The following is a 25,114-nucleotide window of genomic DNA, read 5'->3' on the forward strand; positions in this document are numbered from 1 at the left end:
GCAATGTCCTAACTTTCACATAAAATAGCAGAAGAGGATTCAAACATTATATTAAAATGTAAAAATATTTATTAATATACCATAGAAGGGATACACTGCTTTATAAGAAAGGAAATTCCAAAAATGGTGGTCCAGCCCACCAAGGGATCATCAACCAATTCCAGTTCCTAGTGTGCTAGGATGGGAGCATGGCCTCCACACAGGCCTTCTGCAGAGCACTGCACTCCACACCTCACACTTTACTCTCCTGACATGTATTTGGTCAGTAAACCTAAGAGGCTCATTAGCAAGTGAAGGGAAAATAATAGAGACAGGGCATCACAAAGGGCCACAGACAGATATTCCATGGCAGGAGTCTGGGAGTATGCGTTGATGCTAATTATGTTTCTGGAGGATGGTTCAGCACTATGGAGAAGGACACAAACTCTAATCAGACTTTGTAGGTAAAATTTGGGCTCCTGTCATTGACTTTCTTTAAGGTCTCGAGCAAATTATTTTACCTTTCTAAGTCATAGTCTCCTCATCTATAAAATGGGGATAATGATATAACTTATCTCAAAGGGTAATTTAAAAATTCAAGGAGGTAATGCTTGGCACACAAGAAGCATTCGATAAATGTGAGCTATTATTGTCATTATCTTCAGCTGTTGTCTGCTTTCTCTCCTTTGCCAAAATGCAGACCTAAGTATATAGCTTCAAAGAGCGGTCTCCCAAGAACGGCTCTGCTGCCTACCTATCAAATGTCACTGGAGATGAGACTAAGTGACTACATCTTGAGATTCCCTGGAGAGATAAAGGAGCCACCAAATTCCTATATTTAAATTCAAAAAGAGATTAAGTCCCACAGTATCCTTGAGGAAAAACAGAGCAGAGGGCACCCATAGAGAAGAAGAGAAAATATCTGGAATGTTCTCATAGAAAAATGAACAAGTCTTTGGGGTTATATCTCCAACATTCTGTGCAAAGCAGCTGCCTTTTACTATTTCTTCTGGAATCACTTTGTTTTAAAAGTGGGTAAAATAAATGTTTCAGAACCACAGCCCTTCCCTCCTGCCGCTCCTGCAGACTTTCCCACAAGCGCTGAATATTCTTTTAGAGAAAGGAAGGCGAAAGAGAAAAGGGAAACCCAACTACAAATGGCAGTAAGAAAAGATGATGAAGCAAGGAAAACCACTAGATAGAGACAGGATTTAAAAAAAAAAGGACAAGACAAGCAGCATGGTACAAGGGCTCCCAAGAAGAAGAATTAAATAATTTTTTCTTTATTTTAATTCAGTGTGTGTGGGAGCATCCCAGAAGCTTCTGCATAATCAGAAAATAAGTATTCTAGATTGCATGACATTCATGTCTAATTAATTGCTGCCTCTGCCTCAGAAGTGAGCAGCTTCCACCTTATTCTTTACAGTTAGTTCTATTAATCCTGTTTAACAGGTGTTTGCCTGGTAAAGGGTAGGTTGCTTAGCCCTCATGCCAGTCTGCATTCTGGGATGTACATAAGAGAATATCTCAAACTCTTTGAGTTTGTGAAAACTACACTTTATATTTTTTCACTTCTCTCAACTCTTGCTGAAGATTAAGGGAGCAGCCTAGATGTGATAAAACAGACTTGTGTTAAGTGCCGTGACCAGATTTTGCTTCAAGGAGTTTTAAAACATGAAAACCCATATACTCCTGTGTATTCACTTCTTATTGCTGCTGTAAGAAATTACCACAAAATTAGTGGCTTAAAACAACATAAACATAAACTGTTCTGGAGTTCAGAAGCCTAAAATCAAGGTGCAGGCCTCAGGGCGAAATCTGTGTCCTTGCCTTTTCCAGCTTCCAGAGGTCACCTGCATTCCTTGGCTTGTGGACCCCTTCCCCCACCTTTAAAGTGCATCTCTCCAACCTCTGGTTCCACTGTCACAGCCAGTTTTTCTGACTGACTTTTGTCTCCCATTTATAAGCATGTGTGATTTTGTTAGGCTCACCGCATAATCCAAGATATTTTTCCTATCCCCAGATCTTTAACTTAATCACATTGGTAAAGTCCATTTTACTATGTAAGGTAACATATTCACAGTTTCCAGGGATTAGAACATGGACGTTTTTGAGGGGTTATTATTCTGTCTACCACATCATGTATCACAAGCATCTCTCTACCAACTGCAGGCAGGTTTCATTTCATTTATTATTGCATACATAGTATGTTCCTGTAAATGTGTATGAAATGTGCATGTCTGAAAATCAAGTATTTAATAACATGTAACTGGAAAGGGAAGGGTTTATCTGGTCCCTAAAAGCCTAAAAAATAAAATAAAATCCTTACTTATATCATACATTTTGGACTTGGTCTTCAGTGATGTCTGTCTAGCATTATATACATTTTCCTTACTTTTTCCCACAATTGAAATCACAGATGAGTGGCTTAAGTCAGATGAGTATCTGAAGCTGAGGACATCTAATGATATCTGTATTTGTTTAAATTAGCTTCATAAGACTAATGCTAACTTTCAATTTTCCATTTATCTTACAAAAAATAAGTACATAATAAAAAATTATTTCAAATAATTTCCCAAAGACACATTACTGCTGAAACTGAACTGTTGTCTGACAGACAGAAGCACTATGACATATTTTAAAATGTCTGTCCATCAAGGATGAACCAAAGTCCAAAATCAGTTTACGAAGTGCACATGAGGAATGTCAATTCTAATGAGATAAAATTAAAGGCTTTTCAAAATATAAATTGGATTTGTATAGAAATAAGAGACCTGAAGTAGGTTTTTTGTTTTTGTTTGGTTTGGTTTCCCTTTATTGAACAGAAAGCCATATGAAACATTATTTCTTTTATCTGCTAAAATACCACTAGTCTTGGACTGGGGTCATTTATACAGTCATCTGAAAACAACAAACCTAAAATAGTATTTCCTTTCATGCTTAAGGGGCAATTATTTGACAAAAATTAACATTATTGAAATGAGTATTAGTGTATGCTCCCAAAAGAATCTTTTCTTTTTTTTATGGAAAAAAGGTAACACTGGGGCTTCCCTGGTGGTGCAGTGGTTGAGAGTCTGCCTGCCGATGGAGGGGACAAGGGTTCGTGCCCCAGTCTGGGAGGATCCCACATGCGGCAGAGTGGCTGGGCCCGTGAGCCATGGCCGCTGAGCCTGCGTGTCCGGAGCCTGTGCTCCGCAACGGGAGAGGCCACAACAGTGAGAGCCCCGCGTACCGCAAAAAAAAAAAAAAAAAAAAGGTAACACTAACTAGAGTTCCACTTAAATATTTACTTGGGTTGTATCTAAATCTGGGTGTTTTATTATAACACAGATAGATAGTAAACATTTCCTCAGACCATTTTAAAATATCCTTCCTTCACATGCAACTGTAAAAGGGGTGAAAAGGTACTACTTACCTGAATGGATGCATGTGAGGACTATAAGAGATAATATATATGAAATTCACAGCCAGCATATGGTGAACAGTCAATAAGTCTCAGCTATTTTCATTAATAAGCAATAAAAAACAGGCCACGCTTATAGAAGAAATAGTGACCCTGCTCTTTTTTAATCCATTAACTGTTATGCACTTCTGTTTGTGACATTACCTGCCCCACCATTGTTTCCCAGCAGGGTCCTCGAGGTACATCTGCAGGGTGCACAAAAAAGGGTGGCCCAGTGGTATTTCCAGTGAGTGATGCATTGTAGGCCTTGATCATGTTGGCTTCCCATAGGGTAATATTGGCCTTTACTAGCTTCTCCTCTTCAATCTAGAAAGCAGAGGAATGGAAACAAAAATGAAGACAACAGAGATTTCAAAGGCATTTCTGGCAATCTTGAGATTGGGAATCTAACAACATGCTGATGGCAAGGACAATCCAGACACAAGATTTACCTTGTTGTTAATCTCATCCATCAAGGCAAGAATAAATACATACAAGTTGCCTAAAAGAAGAGCAAAAATGCGTCCCAGGAGCCATTTCAGAGCGATGAGGGGATGGTAGTCTTCCAATTCAGCAAATAAGTCAAACAATGTTGGACAGAACATCCCCAGGAGGGACATGACCATGTTCATCTACAAGAAGACACAAGGGGTGAACCAAGTTAACGGTGTTTAAAAATTATTGCTTTCCTCCGAATTTCAAGATTCCAGCTAGATTCCTTTGATATTTTATAAGACTAAAATTATTTCATGCATTTTTAAAATTTGATCTTATTAAAACAACAGAGACAATATTCAACTCATATATTCAAGATGTACATGTGTGTGAGCTTGTGGACGTGCCAGTAATAATAGTGTTTCCTAGTATAATGAGGGATGCGATTTACATTACTTTCTATGCAGAGAACATTTACTGTTTATACATGGTAACTGATTCTGCACTTCACAACAAGATTTCCAAAGGAAATGGAAAATGATCTGCTTGAGGAATGAGGTCCAAATTGGAAATACTAATTTGGCAATCATCAGCACATGGGCTAGTTTAATCAGTTAGAACGGATGAATTCCTTGAGATGGGCCCAGGACTAAATACTGAGTTTGTGGGAATGCAAACTATAAGGGGCAAAAGAAAAAAAAAAAAAAAAAAAAAAGGTTCCAGGTGACTCTGGCAATGTCTTTACCTGAATACCTGGCTCAAACTGTCACTGTTTAACATTTCCCATTTCCCCCTGGTAGACTCCATGTTTTGAATGATTAGAACTACCAAACTATATTGAGAAAATAATTGTCAATATGTTTTTCCCTTTTGACTAAGAACATTGTATAAGTATGACCAGCAGGAGCTAAAAGTCAGCATGACATAACATAAAATCAGCATGATACAATTTCAGCCTAAAGTAAAAACTTGGCAGAGCTATGCAATCTTATATAAGGTAAATTTAAATTCTGTTTCATCAAATTTGTAAAGTTTTTCATGAATCCCCATTATTACCTTTGTTGGCCCCTAGGAATCAGGGGTCCCCTAAGATGGATATTAAACATGTACTTACAAAGAGTGACCCTTTTGATGATAATCAATTATCCCTCCTTTTCTGTGGTTTATTAATACAAAAATATGATCAGTACGAACCATGGACCAAAGTGGCATGATAATTTTGCCTATAAATGCTATCATAACTGCAAGGACAATTTTGAAAGCAAACTTAGTAATGCTTTGAGGTTCCCCTTTGTTTTAAATAAGTAAAATAACTCCACCTAATGACTCTCTGTTTTACAGGCTTCCAAGAAATGTCTATGCCATCATAGGCTCTTAAATATATGGTCTCCCATCTTCAGTGTTACTGCTTCTGAAATACCTAGAAAGTTTTTGTTTGGAGCCTTTTGTTGTAAGTAGGTTATACCATTTTCTGTGCAAGATTCTTCTAGGAAATTCTATGCTTATGAAGACTTTCATAATCTGTTTGGTCTACAAGACTCTGCAGAAGTTTCAGTGTGGGAAATCTACACTTCCCACCGCCTAAATCTCCACACACTGAAAATGCCCAAGTTCAAAATGATGCCACGTTGTATTCTAGAACATTTTATGAAAGGGAACAGACCCAAGAAACAACACATGACCAGTGATTTCCTGATTCTAAATATCTACCTCTGACCTCTTTTCTTGGACCTGCTAAATGGGCAGATACCCTGAAGACAAATTGCAATCATAATATTTAATTCCTTTCAGAGATCTGGCCTTCCCCATTTGAATAGCATTTGGAGGGGGAGATAATAGGGTAAGGAGAGGAGGTGAAGCAGTTAGGCTGCTAGTGAAAAACAGAGAGAGGCCCAGTCCTGCCCAAAGTGGGGGAGGCAATCTGAATGTTTCCAGTGAAATAAACATAAGAACCCAGGGCTTTATCATTGCTGCTTCAAAGAATTCAAGGGACAATTGGATCTTTCAAAGATAGATGCAGGACCTGCAGAGAAAGCAACATAGCGTCATGGAGAGTGCTGAGCTTGAAATCAAGATTCCTAAATTTTAACTCTCATTGTTCTCCATGGTTCTGAGACCATGAACACATCACCTAATCTGAGATTCATTATCTCTGTCTATAAAACGTACTGGTTGGAATATGTGCTCTAATCTCTCTTCCAACTCTACCTTTCCCTAATGTCACAAAGTGAAAAACAGACAGTAGACAGATTTGGAAGTAAGGCTGGAATAGGGACACGTGTGCCGAGGTTGGTTCACTCTCAGGTCAGGATGACAGAGATAGGTAAAGAGCGGCCATATTTCATATCCCAACATTGAAGCACAACCCACAAAATCTCAAATATCAGATTCTAAGCACATAAAAAGCATGCAGAGACGAACTTCATTTTTTTCCCACCACCCAAGGGTGTCAGGATCTTGCTGCGCAAATTCCTGGGATCGCTTCACAGCCCAAAAGATGAGGTATCCACTCCCGCCAAGTGTTAGAAACACGAAGAAGTTAGCAAGAAACCTCAGGAATCTGATCAAGTGGACGTTTTCTTCTGCTTGGGCTGCTCTTTCTTCTATTATAGCTTCCTGTACCCAGGCAAAACAGAAAGAAAAAAGAAATATCTGAGCTACAAAAAGTATCATGAACTCAGGAATTATTTCTGCAAACATCAGAAAGTGAGGAATGAAAATGTAAACTGAATCTGGGATTCCACAAACCAGGTGAATATTGCCAGCAAGTGAGAAAAAGTAAGACAGAGAAGGAAGAATTCTTACAAACAAACTCTGGTTGAGTTAATATTTACTAAGATAGTCTTCATTCTAAAGTCTCTTCTAGTACAGTTTTTTAAAACAACTACAAAATAATACTTTAGAGTCATTTAAAATATTGGGCTAATGTATTCCTGTAAATAATTAGCGAGCATTGTTCTATTATTTAAAATATCTGATTCTGATTACTAATGGTTGGCTGTTTCAAGCCAATGGCATTGTTTTATTACCAAATTTAGAGAGAAGTAATGCTGTCATGGGTCATCAATCATTTTCCAGTCATAATCAGAACCCTGCCCAGATCCTGGTAGGAAGAAATGATGAGTTAATCTTTCTTTTAATTGTCAAGATACTTTGCTACCTAGACCATTTGGAATGGCTCCAATTTTACTCTTAGAAATACCAAGAAAAGGCTCTTGAAGTTGGTGTTTTTACCTTAAAGTTCATTGTGATAGAATTGAATTTGTTGTCTGCTGTTTCAGGATTGCCAATCAGGTAGTCCCAGCTGGTGAACACCTTCCAGCTGAAGTTGAAGCTGTTGTCGTCACCACCTCCGTCATCACCAATATTTTTGGTCATCCTATACAAACAGGAAGTTTAATACAGCAGCCAGAATACAAGCAGAAAGGGAGAGGTTAGGGAATAGCAAAACATCATAATTATAAGGAAATTGGAGAAGCAATATCTAAAAGACATATACTTTCAAACAAGTTTGTTCTAATAACCAGAAAATAAAAGTTTATTAAAAAAATATTTTTTTGTTTTAATTTTTTAAGCTGTTCATTTTCCAGGCCTTCAAGATTAAAAGACTACTAACCATTGATGATTTTAACAATTAAACAGGTTATATAAAATTACGTATTTTTTATTTGTTTTCCTAAACTGTTTTCCTAGGGTCATATACGAGGCTCTGAAACTTCTGTGGGATAAGGATCTCTTTAGAAATCCGGTGAAAACCACCAGTCCCCTCATCAGGAAAAACATATGTATAGACTCTTAAACTGTTGTACACAATTTTAGCTGGTTTCCAGACCCTGTGAAGCCTAGGGATGGATTAACCCAGGTCAGATCAGGAAACTCCTTCACAGATTCCAATTCCCCTTAGAATCTCCTTCCAAAGAGTGATTACACTGAATGCATGGAATTTTTCCATACTTGACAACTCTTGACCAAAAATCAAGATTTTTATACAACTTAATAGCAAGTGGTTACATATATTCTAATCAGTGATGTTTTAATTTTTTTTTGCTTGGACAGTTTAAAGTACATTTACTTACTTCAGTGGCTAAGGATCTATATTCCACTTACTCCACTTCCTTTTTTTCCCCTACCACTATAAAGTGCAAAATTAAAATATTATATGATATATATTATAAAATGGTCCCATAAGGTTTTGGTTTTTTAAATATTGCAGTGATATGGAACTGAAAAAAGAAAGGAGCACAATGACATAAAGCTGACAATGTAGTTTGGCAGGTATCTCTAAGGTCATCTAAATTCCCCCACTGTTTAGTCCTATTCCTTACAGACGTTTATATATTTCAGATGGGCTAATGTGTTTGAACAATAACCAGAAATAATTATTCCTTACATCAATCTACCACTTTACCCTTTGCAAATGGTATTGATGTGTATTATCATATTTGTCCTTCTCAAAAACTTAACAAGAGGTCACAGTAGTTAACATTATTCTCTTTTTACAGTTGGGGAAGCTGAAGGATAAAATTATCAAGTGATTTGCTGGCCATTATACAGAAGTAAACCACAGGGCTGGGTCAAGGGCTTAGGTTTTCTGACTTCATTCTGGTACCCAAGCTAGGACACCATGAAATATGTTGAACCATACCAAGTGCCTTTTTGTAGGTCAAAAAGGGTTGAAATCAAACATTTCCAATGGATTAACCTAGGGAGAAAACGATTTTTTTGCTTAAGATGCCATCACCCCTTTTTGCACTGTCACTGAGCCAAGGGCAGGGCCTCAAGTAAAACTGACCACTTGACAGATAAGTCTTGAATGGAGCTTTATCACAGGCAAGATTCTGTAGCTGTAGACAGCCTTCCAGAGAAGGGAGCTCTAGCCGGACAAGCAAACAGGGAACATCTAGCATGTGGGAATTGACAAGAAAGGGAGTGAAATACTAAAAGGGAGTGACAAGAAAGGGAGGAAGGATATTGAAGACAACCTCTGCTAACAACACGTTTTTACTAAGAGATGGCCCTGATAGCTATAAAATATTTCATGTACAGCTCCATTCCTTGTCTGTAGAGAAAAAAAGTGTACATACTTAAACAAAAATTCCTCCTTTTTCAAGGGGGTTATATTTTTGAACAACTATATCTTTGAGAAGCTACCTCAACATACAATTTGCAAGGAATGATGGAAGTCTTGCTTTGCCAGGGACTGAGTAGGTTTCCAGGGCACAAGACTCAATGCCAAAGCCAGGAGAGTCCTGGGTCAACAAAGTTAGTCACCCTATCTTAAAATCTAAAAGTGCTTTCTTGGATATCTAATTTTCCTTCCAATTTCCCTATTAATTAATCAAATATAGATATTTGCTTCCCTTTTATGGATGAGGATGCTGAAGACAAAGAATATGGGCAAGAGGGCAAAGTCCACCAGTTGCCTAGTTGATGTCAGTATTCAGTTTTAGTTTCCCTTGATTTGAGTCATGTATCCCATAAAGCCACTCATGTTTATTCCAAGAATGTATTTGTTTGGGGCCAGTGGTGGGGGAAAGAGATGATATAGGATTCTGAACAATCATTTATATCTCATCAGTTGTTCTACCAAGGCTTGCCCCCAGGGTTAGGAGTGGGGTAGGAGTCATAAATTGCTTTGGAATTGTCTTGCCATATAGGCCAGTGAACTTAAACTACTTGCCAATCTGGTAATGAACAACCAAAGGTCCCCTGCCAGATGGAGGGACCAAAATCAGGCTGGTTTGGGTGGCATAACATGGATGACTTTGAGGGGGAAAATGTAGAATTTGTGCCCTACAGCTATCCTAAATGGCATCTTTGAGCTAATAGGAAAAGCTGCCATTTCCTGCAGAGCTGCTCTAGCTAATAAGTTTGCCACTAGCAATATGTGGTTACTGAGCACTTGAAATGCAACTAGTGTGAAACATACATAAAATTTCAAAGACTTTGTACCAAAAAAGACAGAGAATATCTCAATAATAATTTTAGATTGATTATATGTTGAAGGAATACTTTCGATATATTGAGTTAAATAAAATATATTATTAAAATATATTCCACCTATGTATTTGTTTAATATAGTTACTAGAATATTTTAAATTATATGTACCTTGTCTTATAGTTCTTTGCATAATGCTGTTCTAGATGCTTTACACTCATCTGCCAGAAAATTATTATAATAAATGTGCAAATCTATTAATGTATAACTACATAACCAAATGTGACTACCCTACTGCTGGGGCTATCATATGACCTCAATTCCTACCATGTTGACTTTGTTTGGTTTTTCAATAAGCCTATGAATTATAATCCTAATAAAACAGTTAACATTTGTCAATCACCATATGCCAACTATGTTCTAAGTGTTTGTATGTACCGACTCATTTTGTCCTCATAGTCATCCTAACATCAAGGTGTTATTACACCTCTATTAGAAACGGGAAAATAGAGCAGTTGAACAATTTGTCAAAGTTCTTTTAGAATGGGCTAGAGCTGGTATTTGATTCCATGAAGAACGGCTCAAGAGCCCACTAGGGTATGTAGCCTCTGCACAGTCACTAAAAGAAGCTGAGGACTTGGACATCCATAGACATGCTTTCTTCAGTGACTATGGAGACTAAAGGACCAATATGGAAACGATACTCACAAGGCCTCTGTAATGTAACTGTACCCTTGACTTTAGTCCTGCCAAATCAAAATGGCCAAAAGACTAGAAATATCTTAGAGTTTTTGGAACGTGGTAGTACTTGATCAGGTAGACAGATACTTTACATACTTAGGGTCTCTGGTTACACTTGGACAACTAGATAAAGAATTTGGATATGGGATCTCCATTAAGGCCTTTTTCAAGTCCTGAAAGGGCTTAAAAACTAAGCATAATAGTTTTCTCCGGAGGAACCAATAAGTTTGGCAGGGACAGGACACAAAGCATGCCAAAGACTGTTCCAGAAATCTCCTGCTCAAGAGGACTTGGACCCTCAGGTAGAGGTCCTTCCCTGCAATGAAGCAAAAGGCCAATTTACCTTGTGCATAGTTAAATAAAAGGGTGAAGACTTTAATTGAGATGTTTCAACACCTGCTAAACTGGTTCAGAAAATTAGCTAAAGGATGGATTATTCATATTATTTATAGCCCTAAATGACTGTGCTAGATTTCTGCAGTGTCTTCAAGTGAGGTTTTAAAAATATATTTCAGACAGGGAGAAAAAATGAGCTGCAGTTTCATCAGTTCCCCAATGAAATTCTTTTCCATGTTCTAATAAATCCTCTTCAAAAATAAAACATGACTATATAGTTGATCATGACGGTCTCGTTGAGGGCCGTTTGTTTTTGCTGTCTTACACAGCTGAAATTTTTTGGATGAGTGATTATTCTGGGTTTGTTTGTTTGTTTGTTTTAATGAACAGAGAACAACAGATTCTGTCTATTGAGCTGATTCTGCAACTCACAAACCTCTCTGTATGCAAAAAGAGGGGTCAGCAGCTGCTTCCCTGTCTTGTTTGAAACATTGATTCACACCTTAAAGTACAAAAAAGCACAATTTTAAAATATGCTTAACCACAGGATAGGCATGCAACCATCACTGTGACCCAGTGAGATGATCAAAGTCCTGCACTTGTGTTCAACCCTTTTGTTTGGGAGATGTAATAGTCTAACATTAGTGTAGGTATTAAAACAATATTTTATCTCTTAAATACTCTGCATTCTCTAGACATGAAACGGAAAAAAACAATCCAATTCTCAAGTTAATTTTTCCATTTGATTCCAGAAATCAATGCTTGCTTCCCAAGAGACCAATGAAACTTACTCTTTAAGGACAACCAGAAAGCTGTATCCAATGCACATGATCCCCACCAGAAAATAGGATAGCGGCAGTCTGAAATTCATCCATCCAATTGTTCGTTTATTGTCGTAATAGCCATAAAAGAGGACGGAATATTGAGCCAATCCCTAAAATCCAACAACAAAGTCACTTAACAGATGCGGTGAAGGGCAACTCAAAGAAAAAAGATCGACTTCTAAGAGGAATAACAAAATGACATTAATTTTCAAACTTGGGAGATGGCTCTGACGTGAGCCCTATTGTTTTGCTTCATGGAGTGACTGTTTCAGCTTCCACATTGATTGACAGTCTCTTGGTTTACTTGAAATTCAGGAACTTCTAAATAGGTCAAATTTTTAACCAACTATAGGCTTGCTCAGCTGTGGAGCCATTACCGTGAAATGCCCACTGACTGAAACATCAAAACACACTTCATGGTGTCATTAAATTTACAATTTTAAGAGCCTGCTTAATATTGGGGGGAGGATCTGAAATGTGCTTCCTCAAAGTGTCATGGCAGGTTTCCACTTCCAGTCACCTGAGCCACAGTTACATTGGTTCTTCATAAGCCACAGAGGCCACATCTCAGCTCACACTTAGCAAAAACAAGGAGCAGGTGAGATGACATTGGAACCAATATGCACAACCTTCCATTCATCAAGACTATTATCCCCTAACAAGCATGTTTATTCATGAAATTACATGCTGTTTCCCAAAAATTATCTGCCAGGGTTGGAATCACCATCTTCCAAGGCCACCTGAGTAACTGCTCTCTATACACAGAACATGGCATATTTTGATGTTGCTTCCCTTATAATAGTCTTCATCTTCCTCTCCTTCTCTCATTCACTGTGTCCTTCACTCTTAGCTTGGCAGCACTGTTTCTGTATTACTATATATCCACTTCCCCAGCTTCTCTCTGATTTCATCTCTCTGACAATAACTTAAAACGACTATGCTTTGTGAAGTGAGAAGATAATTGCAGTAATAATATCAATCAATAATTTTTTTTGAGCCGGTAGCATGTGCTGAACACCTTACTTCTTCTTACAGAATCCTCACAAGAACTCTCTTGAAGCGGCTGCTGTTAGGGGCAATCGTTTTCCTCTACACTTGTTACTTGCCATGTAGAGAAAAACTGTAACTGTAAAACTCCCAGCCCCTCTCCACTGCCTCATACTAACCCCAGGGAGGAGAGACTCATCTGACAGTAGAGCATGGGTGAGGAATGGGGATGATGTGGGGCACCACTCTTCCTCCTCCTTTGAGATCCCATGCTATGCTCTGCCCCTGTGAGGGGCATCCTGTCCTGGTCTAGGACTGCTGGGTAGGAAGGTCTGCCTCTGAAGCCCACTTGCCCATAAAAAGATGCCATATTCTTTAATATCAGTGTTAACAATAATAAAGATGTCATGCTGACCTCCATCTGTCTAACCCTTTGTCTTATTTCTGGTTAGCTCACAACCTGGGTCGACAAGGTAGGGGGTGTTATTTACCATCACTTCCCCACCTGAAAAAGACTCAATAGCTCTACACCTATTTTACAGATGAAGAAACTGAGCTTTAAAGAAGTTAAGTAACTTGTCCATGTTCACATAGCTAGTATGTGACAGAGTCTGAACCTGAACAGGGTCTGTCTAATTCAAATCCATATGCTTAACCACTGTGCTATACTGCTTCTCCTATGCTTTCTTTGCCTACCAGGACTTGCATCATACTAATGCCATATCTACCCAGCAAAACAAAGAAACAAGAAGTCCCTGGACCCCTGGATTGGTTCAGAGTGGGTGCCAGGACCTCCTGGAAAGGATCTAGACACCCCTTTTGAAAAGATTTCAAAGGGCCTCATCTTCACATACATAAACATTACAACCTGACTTCTTTTTCTAATTCATAATGACAGTATTGGGATTAAAAGCCACCTCCAAAATAACATGAAAGGAGAAAGTAGATATGTAACAAACATCTGGTGGGCTTGTTAGGTTAGCACAGTAGCTTCTGGGGCAGCTAACTCACCTGGTGTATGTGTCATTCAGCCTATGTTCAATGGCTGCACTCAATAAATATTAGATCACAACCAATGCGGGTAAGAGCCCTTTTTTGGAATCCTGATTACTTCGCAAAGGTTTCTTCAGTTGGTCTATTTCTACATATGCAGTGAAGCATGTAGACAAAAGAGGAGGTACTGTTGAAGTGCACAATTTTTAAAAGCCTTATCCAATCCATCTCAGTAGCATATTGAGGGGTGGTTTTAAACACAATGAAAGGCTTAAAAGAGGTCTCCCCCTCCCCTTCCACCCTGTGGCCCACCACACGCCACACATCTTTCCCTTTCCCTTAAAACTCCAATAGCAGATATCTGGAAGTGACTAAAATAGCAACGACTCCTAGCCTAGCCAAGGTTCCATTCGGTTTCCATGTCAGCGCACATGGCTTTCCCTGTGGGAGCACTCTCCCATCCCAAAATCTGTGACAGAGAAACCACAGTCAGAGCCAAGTTTCAAATGAGCACAGAAAATTCCTGTCCAACTCTAGGTTCCATGCTTGCACACTGTCTACCAAGACTCTAATTTCTGTTTGAATGCTGCAGCTGGTCTAGTCCACAGAAATCGACACACATCTATGAGAATGCTTTGATGTTGCAGTCGCTAGGAATCAACTCATGTATTTATTTATCTAACTAACTTTTATCGAGAACTTATTTGCCAAATACTATATACAGATGGAGTGGGAGACTGGATTACAGAGGCCCCTAGAAAAAGTTCTGCATGCAAATGTCCCCTTTATAAGTATGTGTCACCTGAAATGATATTAGAGTTCCACCCCTTTGGTGTTTCTCACTACAAATAGATACTCACTGTGAAAGACAACATTCTATCCCCATGATGGTAAATGAGTTTCATCATCCTTAGTAAGCCTTTTTAGTTTGTAGTAACTGTCAGACCATTATTTTGAAAAAAAATCGTGAAGTCAGAACTAGTAGGAAAGGAAGCTATAACTTGTGAACTGTGACTGCTGAGGGTATGTGAAAGGGAAGTAGTACCACACTAGTAGGAGTATATTTCTACTTTTCTCTGAACTGTTATCAGTCATTTATACCTTAGTGTTAAAGAAAGCTTCAAGTGTGGATGAAAGATAGGGAATGACATCATTTAAATTCTGATACGCTCGGGACCTGGGAGAGAAGCAAGGAGTGAAATGGCTAACAATACCCAAAACAAACCTCGACCAACTTTATAAGAATAGCAGCCAGCCTGGCACTTATGTGGTACATGCTGAGATCCAGCCCCCGGCCATCCTCCTTCTCTCCAACCAGACTTGCCAAGTTCCATCTAATGTTTTGCTCGCCTCCGAGTTTCTCTTCCTTTTGCTCCAACCCAGATCTAGAGTTATAAAACTGATGTTATACGGTTCTAAGCTAGGAAGCATGCAGATTACAATGAAGCTGGGCTGAGCCTTCACAGATCCTCTCATTTTCAGTAGAGGCAATGAACTTCTACCTGTCTATGGGACCCTAGGCAGTGAACTCTGGCCTTCAAAAAGCTGTGAAGTAGACAGTTTTTTTTGGTGCCCATTCATGCATAAAAGGCTCAGAGTGGTTGTCTAATATCACACAGGTAGTATGTGGTAGGATTCAAATCCAAATCTGTCTAAATCCCATGACTGAGTTCTTTTCATTATGCCACACTGCCTTTTTAACCATGCTGGCTTCTGTAAAGAAAACTTCTGTTTGCCTTTTGTGCCATGATCCATAACTGACACTAATGGTGGGAATTCTAGATCATATGCCCAATACCCATTACACATCTCATTCCACTTGGATGTTCCACAAGAACCTTGAACTCATTACATTTAAAAAATTCTCCCAGAGAAGCAAGAAGAACTACAATCCTGCATCCTGTGGAACAAAAACCATATTCACAGAAAGACAGACAAGAAGAAAAGGCAGAGGGCTATGGACCAGACGAAGGAACAAGACAAAACTCCAGAAAAACAACTAAATGAAATGGAGATAGGCAATCTTCCAGAAAAACAATTCAGAATAATGATAGTGAAGATGATCCAGGACCTCAGAAAAACAATGGAGGCAAAGACCAAGAAGATGCAAGAAATGTTTAGCAAAGACGTGGAAGAATTAAAGAACAAACAAACAGAGATGAGCAATACAATAACTGAAATGAAAAATACACTAGAAGGAATCAATAGCAGAATAACTGAGGCAGAAGAATGGATAAGTGACCTGGAAGACAAAATCGTGGAATTCACTGCTGTGGAACAGAATAAGAAAGAAAAGAAATGAAGACAGCTTAAGAGACCTCTGGGACAACATTAAACACAACAACATTTGCATTATAGGGGTCCCAGAAGGAGAAGAGAGAGAGAAAGGACCCGAGAAAATATCTGAAGAGATTATAGTCAAAAACTTCCCTAACATGGGAAAGGAAATAGCCACCCAAGTCCAGGAAGCGCAGAGAGTCCCATACAGGACTCTAAACCCAAGGAGAAACATACCGAGACACATAACAATCAAACTGGCAAAAATTAAAGACAAAAAAAAATTATTGAAAGCAGCAAGGGAAAAATGACAACATACATGGGAACTCCCATAAGGTTAACAGCTGATTTCCCAGCAGAAACTCTACAAGCCAGAAGGGAGTGGCATGATATACTTAAAGTGATGAAACAGAAGAAACTACAACCAAGATTACTCTACCCAGGAAGGATCTCATTCAGATTTGATGGAGAAATCAAATGCTTAACAGACAGGCAAAAGCTAAGAGAATTCAGCACCACCAAACCAGCTCTACAACAAATGCTAAAGGAACTTCTCTAAGTGGGAAACACAAGAGAAGAAAAGAACCTACAAAAACAAACCCAAAACAATTAAGAAAATGGTAATAAGAACATACATATCAATAATTACCTTAAACGTCGATGGATTAAATGCTCCAACCAAAAGACACAGGCTTGCAGAATGGATACAAAAACAAGACCCATATATATGCTGTTTAAAAGAGACCCACTTCAGACCTAGGGACACATACAGACTGAAAGTGAGGGGATGGAAAAAGATATTCCATGCAAATGGAAATTCAAAGAAAGCTGGAGTAGCAATACTCATATCAGATAAAATAGACTTTAAAATAAAGAATGTTACAAGAGACAAGGAAGGACACTACATAATGATCAAGGGATCAATCCAAGAAGATATAACAATTATAAATATATATGCACCCAACATAGGAGCACCTCAATACATAAGGTAACTGCTAACAGCTCTAAAAGAGGAAATCGACAGTAACACAATAATAGTGGGGGACTTTAACACCTCACTTACACCAATGGACAGATCATCCAAAAGGAAAATTAATAAGGAAACAGAAGCTTTAAATGACACAATAGACGAGATAGATTTAATTGATATTTATAGGACATTCCATCCAAAAACAGCAGATTACACTTTCTTCTCATATGCGCATGGAACATTCTCCAGGATAGATCATATCTTGGGTCACAAATCAAGCCTCAGTAAAATTTAAGAAAATTGAAATCATATCAAGCATCTTTTCTGACCATAGCGCTATGAGACTAGATATCACTTACAGGAAAAAAAACTGTAAAATACACAAAAACATGGAGGCTAAACGAGATGTTACTAAATAACCAAGAGATCACAGAGGAAATGAAAAAAAACCTAGAGACAAAGGACAATGAAAACACGACAATCCAAAACATATGGGATGCAGCAAAAGCAGTTCTAAGAGGGAAGTTTCTAGCTATACAAGCCTACCTCAAGAAAAAAGAAAAATCTCAAGTAAACAATCTAACCTTACAGGTAAAGGAACTAGAGAAAAAAGAACAAACAAAACCCAAAGTTAGCAGAAGGAAAGAAATCATAAAGATCAGAGCAGAAATAAATGAAATAGAAACAAAGAAAACAATAGCAAAGATCAATAAAACTAAAAGCTGGTTCTTTGAGAAGATAAACAAAATTGATAAATCATTAGCCAGACTCATCAAGCAAAAGAGGGAGAGGACTCAAATCAATGAAATTAGAAATGAAAAAGAAGTTACAACAGGTACCGCAGATATACAAAGCATCCTAACAGACGACTATAAGCAACTCTATGCCAATAAAATGGACAACCTGGAAGAAATGGACAAATTCTTAGAAAAGTATAACCTTCCAAGACTGAACCAGGAAGAAACAGAAAATATGAACAGACCAATCACAAGTAATGAAATTGAAACTGTGATTAAAAATCTTCCAACAAACAAAAGCCCGGGACCAGATGGCTTCACAGGCGAATTCTATCAAACATTTAGAGAAGAGCTAACACCTATCCTTCTCAAACTCTTCCAAAATATAGCAGAGGGAGGAACACTCCCAAACTCATTCTACGAGGCCACCATCACCCTGATACCAAAACAAGACAAAGATGTCACAAAGAAAGAAAACTATAGGCCAATATCCCTGATGAACATAGATGCAAAAATCCTCAACAAAATACTAGCAAACAGAATCCAACAGCACATTAAAAGGATCGTACACCATGATCAAGTGGGGTTTATCCCAGGAATGCAAGGATTCTTCAATATATGCAAATTAATCAACGTGATACACCATATTAACAAATTGACAGAGAAAAACCATATGATCATCTCAATAGATGCAGAGAAAGCTTTCGACAAAATTCAACACCCATGTATGATAAAAACGCTGCAGAAAGTAGGCATAGAGGGAACGTTCTTCAACGTAATAAAGGCCATATATGACAAACCCACAGCCAACATCGTCCTCAATGGTGAAAAACTGAAACCATTTCCACTAAGATCAGGAACAAGAAAAGGTTGCCCACTCTCACCACTTTTTTTTTTTTTTCAGTAGGCGGGCCTCTCAGTGTTGTGGCCTCTCCCATTGCAGAGCACAGGCTCCAAATGCGCAGGCTCAGCAGCTATGGCTCACGGTCCCAGCCGCTCCGTGGCATGTGGGATCTTCCCAGACCAGGACATGAACCCGTGGCCCCTGCTTCGGCAGGCAGACTCTCAACCACTGTGCCACCAGGGAAGCCCTCACCACTGTTATTCAACATAGTTTTGGAAGTTTTAGCCACAGCAATCAGAGAAGAAAAGGAAATAAAAGGAATCCAAATCAGAAAAGAAGAAGTAAAGCTGTCACTGTTTGCAGATGACATGATACTATACATAGAGAATCCTAAAGATGCTACCAGCAAACTACTAGAGCTAATCAAGAATTTGGTAAAGAAGCAGGATACAAAATTAATGCACAGAAATTTCTGGCATTCCTATACACTAATGATGAAAAATCTGAAAGTGAAATTAAGAAAACACTCCCATTTACCATTGCAAGAAAAAGAATAAAATATCTAGGAATAAACGTACCTAAGGAGACAAAAGACCTGTATGCAGAAAATTATAAGACACTGATGAAAGAAATTAAAGATGATACAAATAGATGGAGAGATATACCATGTTCTTGGATTGGAAGAATCAACATTGTGAAAATGACTTTACTACCCAAAGCAATGTACAGATTCAATGCAATCCCTATCAAACTACCACTGGCATTTTTCACAGAACTAGAACAAAAAATTTCACAATTTGTATGGAAACACAAAAGACCGCGAATAGCCAAAGCAATCTTGAGAACAAAAAATGGAGCTGGAGGAATCAGGCTCCCTGACTTCAGACTGTACTACAAAGCTACAGTAATCAAGACAGTATGGTACTGGCACAAAAACAGAAAGATAGATCAGTGGAACAGGATAGAAAGCCCAGAGATAAACCCACGCACATATGGTCACCTTATCTTTGATAAAGGAGGCAAGAATATACAGTGGAGAAAAGACAGCCTCTTCAATAAGTGGTGCTGGGAAAACTGGACAGGTACATGTAAAAGTATGAGATTAGAACACTCCTTAACACCATACACAAAAATAAGCTCAAAATGGATTAAAGACCTAAATGTAAGGCCAGAAACTATCAAACTCTTAAAGGAAAACATAGGCAGAACACTGTGTGACATAAATCACAGCAAGATCCTTTTTGACCCAACTCCTAGAGAAATGGAAATAAAAACAGAAATAAACAAATGGGACCTAATGAAACTTCAAAGCTTTTGCACAGCAAAGGAAACCATAAACAAGACCAAAAGACAACCCTCAGAATGGGAGAAAATATTTCAAATGAAGCAACTGACAAAGGATTAATCTCCAAAATTTACAAGCAGCTCATGCAGCTCAATAACAAAAAAACAAACAACCCAATCCAAAAATGGGCAGAAGACCTACACAGACATTTCTCCAAAGAAGATATACAGATTGCCAACAAACACATGAAAGAATGCTCAACTTCATTAATCATTAGAGAAATGCAAATCAAAACTACAATGAGATATCATCTCACACCGGTCAGAATGGCCATCATCAAAAAATCTAGAAACAATAAATGCTGGAGAGGGTGTGGAGCAAAGGGAACACTCTTGCACTGCTGGTGGGAATGTGAATTGATACAGCCACTATGGAGAACAGTATGGAGGTTCCTTAAAAAACTACAAATAGAACTACCATATGACCCAGCAATCCCATTACTGGGCATATACCCTGAGAAAACCATAATTCAAAAAGAGTCATGTACCAAAATGTTCATTGCAGCTCTATTTACAATAGCCAGGAGATGGAAGCAACCTAAGTGTCCATCATCAGATGAATGGATAAAGAAGATGTGGCACATATATACAATGGAATATTACTCAGCCATAAAAAGAAACTAAACTGAGTTATTTGTAGTGAGGTGGATGGACCTAGAGTCTGTCATACAGAGTGAAGCAAGTCAGAAAGAGAAAGACAAATACCGTATGCTAACACATATATATGGAATCTAAGAAAAAGAAGAAAAATGTCATGAAGCACCTAGGGGTAAGATGGGAATAACGACACAGACCTACTAGAGAATGGACTTGAGGATATGGGGAGGGGGAAGGGTAAGCTGTGAGAAAGTGAGAGAGTGACATGGACATATATACACTACCAAACGTAAAATAGATAGCTAGTGGGAAGCAGCCGCATAGCACAGGGAGATCAGCTCGGTGCTTTGTAACCACCTAGAGGGGTGGGATAGGGAGGGTGGGAGGGAGGGAGATGCAAGAGAGAAGAGATATGGGAACATATGTATATGTATAACTGATTCACTTTGTTATAAAGCAGAAACTAACACACCATTGTAAAGCAATTATACTCCAATAAAGATGTTAAAAAAAAAAGTACGACTAATAAGAAAATAAATAAATAAATAAACATTAAAAAAAAGAAGTTCTTCCAAAGCTGTTTGTTCCTCCTCTTTCAGGGAATGATCCACCAACCTACCCAGTTACCCCAGCCAGAAACTTGGATATTTTCATTATCTTCCCATTTTCACCCATAAAACTCATGAGGCCACTCACTACAGTAACAGATGCTAACTAGACTTATTGTGATGACCATTTTGCAATATATACAAATATCAAATCATTACGTTGTACAACTGAAACGAATATAATGTTGTAAGTCAATTTTACCTCAGTTTTGAAAAGGGGAGCTCCCTGAAAACAAGGACATATTTGAACTACTGAAATATTCCTAAAGAAAAGATGTACCATTCCATATGTGAATCACAAAAATATCTCTTCTAAATGTGGCCGGTACAATAAGAGATGAAAGAACTTAGAGAACTGAGACTACCTGAGAGAGGATGCTCTCGCTTTGGAATATCACTACTTAAAAGAACCATTGATGCCAATAAAATAAGGAACTGAACGGCTGTTTGTCAACCTTTAGACTGTGACAGTCTCCTCTGAAGACAGACCTCAAGAATGAGATGTGGCAAAAGTGGGCAGAAGGAATAGGCTTGGGGTGATATGTTAGAGTACAACAAACAATTTTTCATTGGAGTCAGCCACCTTGTAGTTTAAATTTCAATGCCTCCTTTCATTATCTGTGCTGTCTTTGGGAAACTAACCTCTCTGAGTTCCAATCCCCTCAACTCTGAAAAGATTACTGATCTTCCTCTTAAAGGGCTGTCATGAAGATAAAATTTAATGTATGTGCCTGCTTAACACAGAATGGGTGTTAACTCTCCTCTCCTCCCTTTCTAGGGCTTCCCCCCACCTCCCATATCTATGATGACCAGGGGAAAAGGGGAGGCAAAGTTGACTCACCATTTATCTCAATATGCAATGTACAAAATGCTCTCAAGCTGGAAAGCTAAATGCATTTCCCTTTCTTCACAACTCAGATCTTTACCCATATGATCTCACTGTCTGATATCAGCTCAAGCTCATTCCAAATTCCACCTCAGTTCCTCCCTCTCTCCCTTACGAGAATACCAAAGCTCTACAGTCTCTTCCTCTTTATCATTCCTACATCATTCTCATGTCTCCAAATAGCTTGCCAACAAAGACATCCTCTTCTTCTTTTTTTTAATACATATTTATTGGAGTATAATTGCTTCGCAATGCTGTGTTAGTTTCTGCTGTACAACAAAGTGAATCAGTCATATGTGTACACATATCCCCATATCCCCTCCCTTTGAGCCTCCCTCCTACCCTCCCTAACCCACCTCTCTAGGTTATTGCAAAGCACCAAGCTGTTCTCCCTGTGCTATGCAGCTGCTTCCCACTAGCTAACTATTTTACATTTGGTAATGTAAATATGTCGATGCTACTCTCACTTTGCCCCAGCTTCCCTCTCCCCACCCCACGTCCTCAAGTCCATTCTCTATGTCTACATCTTTATTACTGCCTCACCACTAGGTTCATCAGTAGCATTTTTTTTTTTTTTTAGATTCCATATACATGCGTTAGCATACGGTATTTGCTTTTCTCTTTCTGACTTACTTCACTCTGTATGACAGACTCTAGGTCCATCCACCTCACTACAAATAACTCAATTTTGTTTCTTTTTATGGCTGAGTAATATTCCATTGTATATATGTGCCACATCTGCTTTATCCATTCATCTGAAAGACATGCTCTTCTTACTGGCTTAAACTCATTCTAATTCTACTGCTTCAAATAATACTACTTCTGCCAATTTGATTCATAACATGCACATTAGACAATCTCCTTATTTCTTATTATTTTAATAAAACATACTCTCTTCCTGTTCAGTAAGACCCATCCCTAGGTATTCAATTAAAAATAAATAAATAAATAATATGGTGCTTTGTAAATGGTGACCTTGAGAGGCCATAAGACTGGCTGACCTTGCATATATCACATGGTACTTGTCTGCTATTAATTAAAGGGAATTTGGATGAATTATGATACATGCTTATAGGTGACAGAGCACTGAGCTCCAAGGGGATACTTCCAGGGGAGGGGGTCCAGAGAGAAGTTCCAAGGTTCTAATATGAACTCAACAGAGAAGCAGCTCCCCCTGCACAACCTTGTCACCTACAGCCCAAAGGTTTTCTGATCCTTCCCAACCTATAGGCTCTTCTACCACAAGAGGTCATGCTTGCATCTATTTTACAGTGTCCTATAAATTGATTCTGCTTCTCTTCACCAGCATCTATATGGCATTGCTTAGCTAAGCTGGTACATTAATCTTCTTAGATGCAAAAAACCAGCTCATGTTCCAATTAGATCATTTAGGCACCAGTCATCTCTACCCTGGGCCTGAAACATGTCTTTTTCTCTGGCATCTCTGGGCTCTTTGGAAGTACAGAATTCTGAGTTTCCAGGGATCTCAAGGACATCTGGACAATGGCTTCCTCCATGGTGCTGTGATAGATGAAATACTGGGCTGTCCGTTTAGATCATCTTATAATACAGAGTGGGCATCTCTATGAGGTAATTGTTCTAAGAAGCAAGTAAAGAATTCAGGCAAAAGGGTAAATACTAAAACTTTCTATTTGAGAAGCTAATTTAGGAATTGCATGTTTATTATGAAAGGTGGAAATGGGATCCAACTGCTTCAACCCCTTCTCCCCTTGTGAGATACAGCATTAAATGGAGTCAGCCTGTGTTCCAGAAACTGTCAGTGAGAAGGATGTTGGAAATTATGACAGAAAAATTACTGATGTGATACAAGACATAGAAAGAACACTAGATTAGGAGGCTTTTATTAGCCATAAGACCTTAAAAAATGATTCTGAGACTCAAAGTTTCCCTAACTTTATAATGTGGGACATGGGATAGAAGATCTAAGGGCACTCTCTTAAAACTCTTATTTTGTGATATGTCAAATAATCGAGTGATCACAGTACACAGAAAAATTAAAAAAGAAATAAGTGAATAATATCACTTTAATGACTCTTTCTTGACCTTTTAATAATCTCTCATTGTCTTAGAATAATTTCTAGGCTGGCCTGGAGTTATAAAGGAAAGTGAGTATCATAGGATACTCCTGTTTCCATCTTCTTCTATCCATTGTAAATAGTATTTCACCAAACTGGACATGAGAGCTGTCGAGGGCAATAATAAAATCTTGGTGAGCACACTCACTGCCCAAACCTTTCCCCTAGTTTCCTCCTGTATTCACCTCCTAGACCTTCTGGTACACCCCTTAGCAGCTCTCTTAGTGCCACCTTCCTCTTTGTCTTCCTCAAGTTATTAATACCTTTAAAATCTCAAAGGGACACTGTTTGCAAAACTTTTTATTTCAGTTACTTGACAAATTTATAAGTGTAGAAACTTCAAAAATATGTTTAAAAGCCAAAAGGCCTTTTGTTCATATTTTTAGTTCTTCCTTTCTCTGATATGACTAAAACAACAGAAGATGCCAATAATATTATTAGTTCTTTTCCTTATTAACCAGACTGGAAGCTTATTATTTAACTAATCAGAGGAAGAGAATGAGAAATAAAAATAGTGTGGGGGGTACATAGTAATAAATTATTTGAAATGTAAATGGGGGGAAGGAGAGAGAGATAAAGATAGAGAGACGGAAGAAGATGAAGTGATAGAAAGAAGAAATAAAAGAAGTAAAATCTAACTCAGAGGCTATCTCCACTCTGAAACCCAGACACCCTAGCAAAATTGACAACCGCTTCCTCAGGGCTCCCCAGTATTTTTTTTTTCCCATCGTTTTACTAAGTGTGGAACACACTGTATACTAGTTGCCTATGCATCTTTCATCTACTGTCATGACTACCTTGAGGTCAAGAGCCATGTCACATTCATCTTTGTAAAACCAGTGCCTGTTTATATTCCATAAATAAATGTTGACTGGAAATGAAACTTCCAACTGACGGGTGTGATTTAAGATTCCAAAGGCCACCAAGTTGGGGCTGCCGCTCTGCCTTATGCTTATTCTATAGCTGCCTTGTTTACTCAGAGCCTGAGAACCTTTCCTAAAGTTTACATTTGCTGGTACTGCTCACATAAATTTCTTTGGTTCTTATCTCAATGCTCTACAAATCCTCCCCCTTGCTCAG

The 25,114-nt window shown here is 38.4% G+C and overlaps 1 protein-coding gene across 1 annotated transcript in view; it reads right to left on the bottom strand.

Moving 5' to 3' along the window:
- The window catches only part of TMC1 (transmembrane channel like 1), a 389,456-nt gene that overhangs the window by 32,023 nt on the left and 332,319 nt on the right, over positions 1 to 25,114 (bottom strand). Inside the window, exons 13-17 of the mRNA XM_060300845.2 lie at positions 11,663 to 11,805; positions 7,091 to 7,235; positions 6,278 to 6,472; positions 3,874 to 4,053; positions 3,587 to 3,748 (exon numbers count right to left, since the gene is read on the bottom strand). Coding sequence (XP_060156828.1) covers positions 3,587 to 3,748; positions 3,874 to 4,053; positions 6,278 to 6,472; positions 7,091 to 7,235; positions 11,663 to 11,805 — 825 coding nt within the window. The remainder of the gene's footprint in view (positions 1 to 3,586; positions 3,749 to 3,873; positions 4,054 to 6,277; positions 6,473 to 7,090; positions 7,236 to 11,662; positions 11,806 to 25,114) is intronic.

The sequence above is a fragment of the Globicephala melas genome, chromosome 6, assembly GCF_963455315.2.
Source record: "Globicephala melas chromosome 6, mGloMel1.2, whole genome shotgun sequence".
Taxonomy (NCBI): Eukaryota; Metazoa; Chordata; class Mammalia; order Artiodactyla; family Delphinidae; genus Globicephala; species Globicephala melas.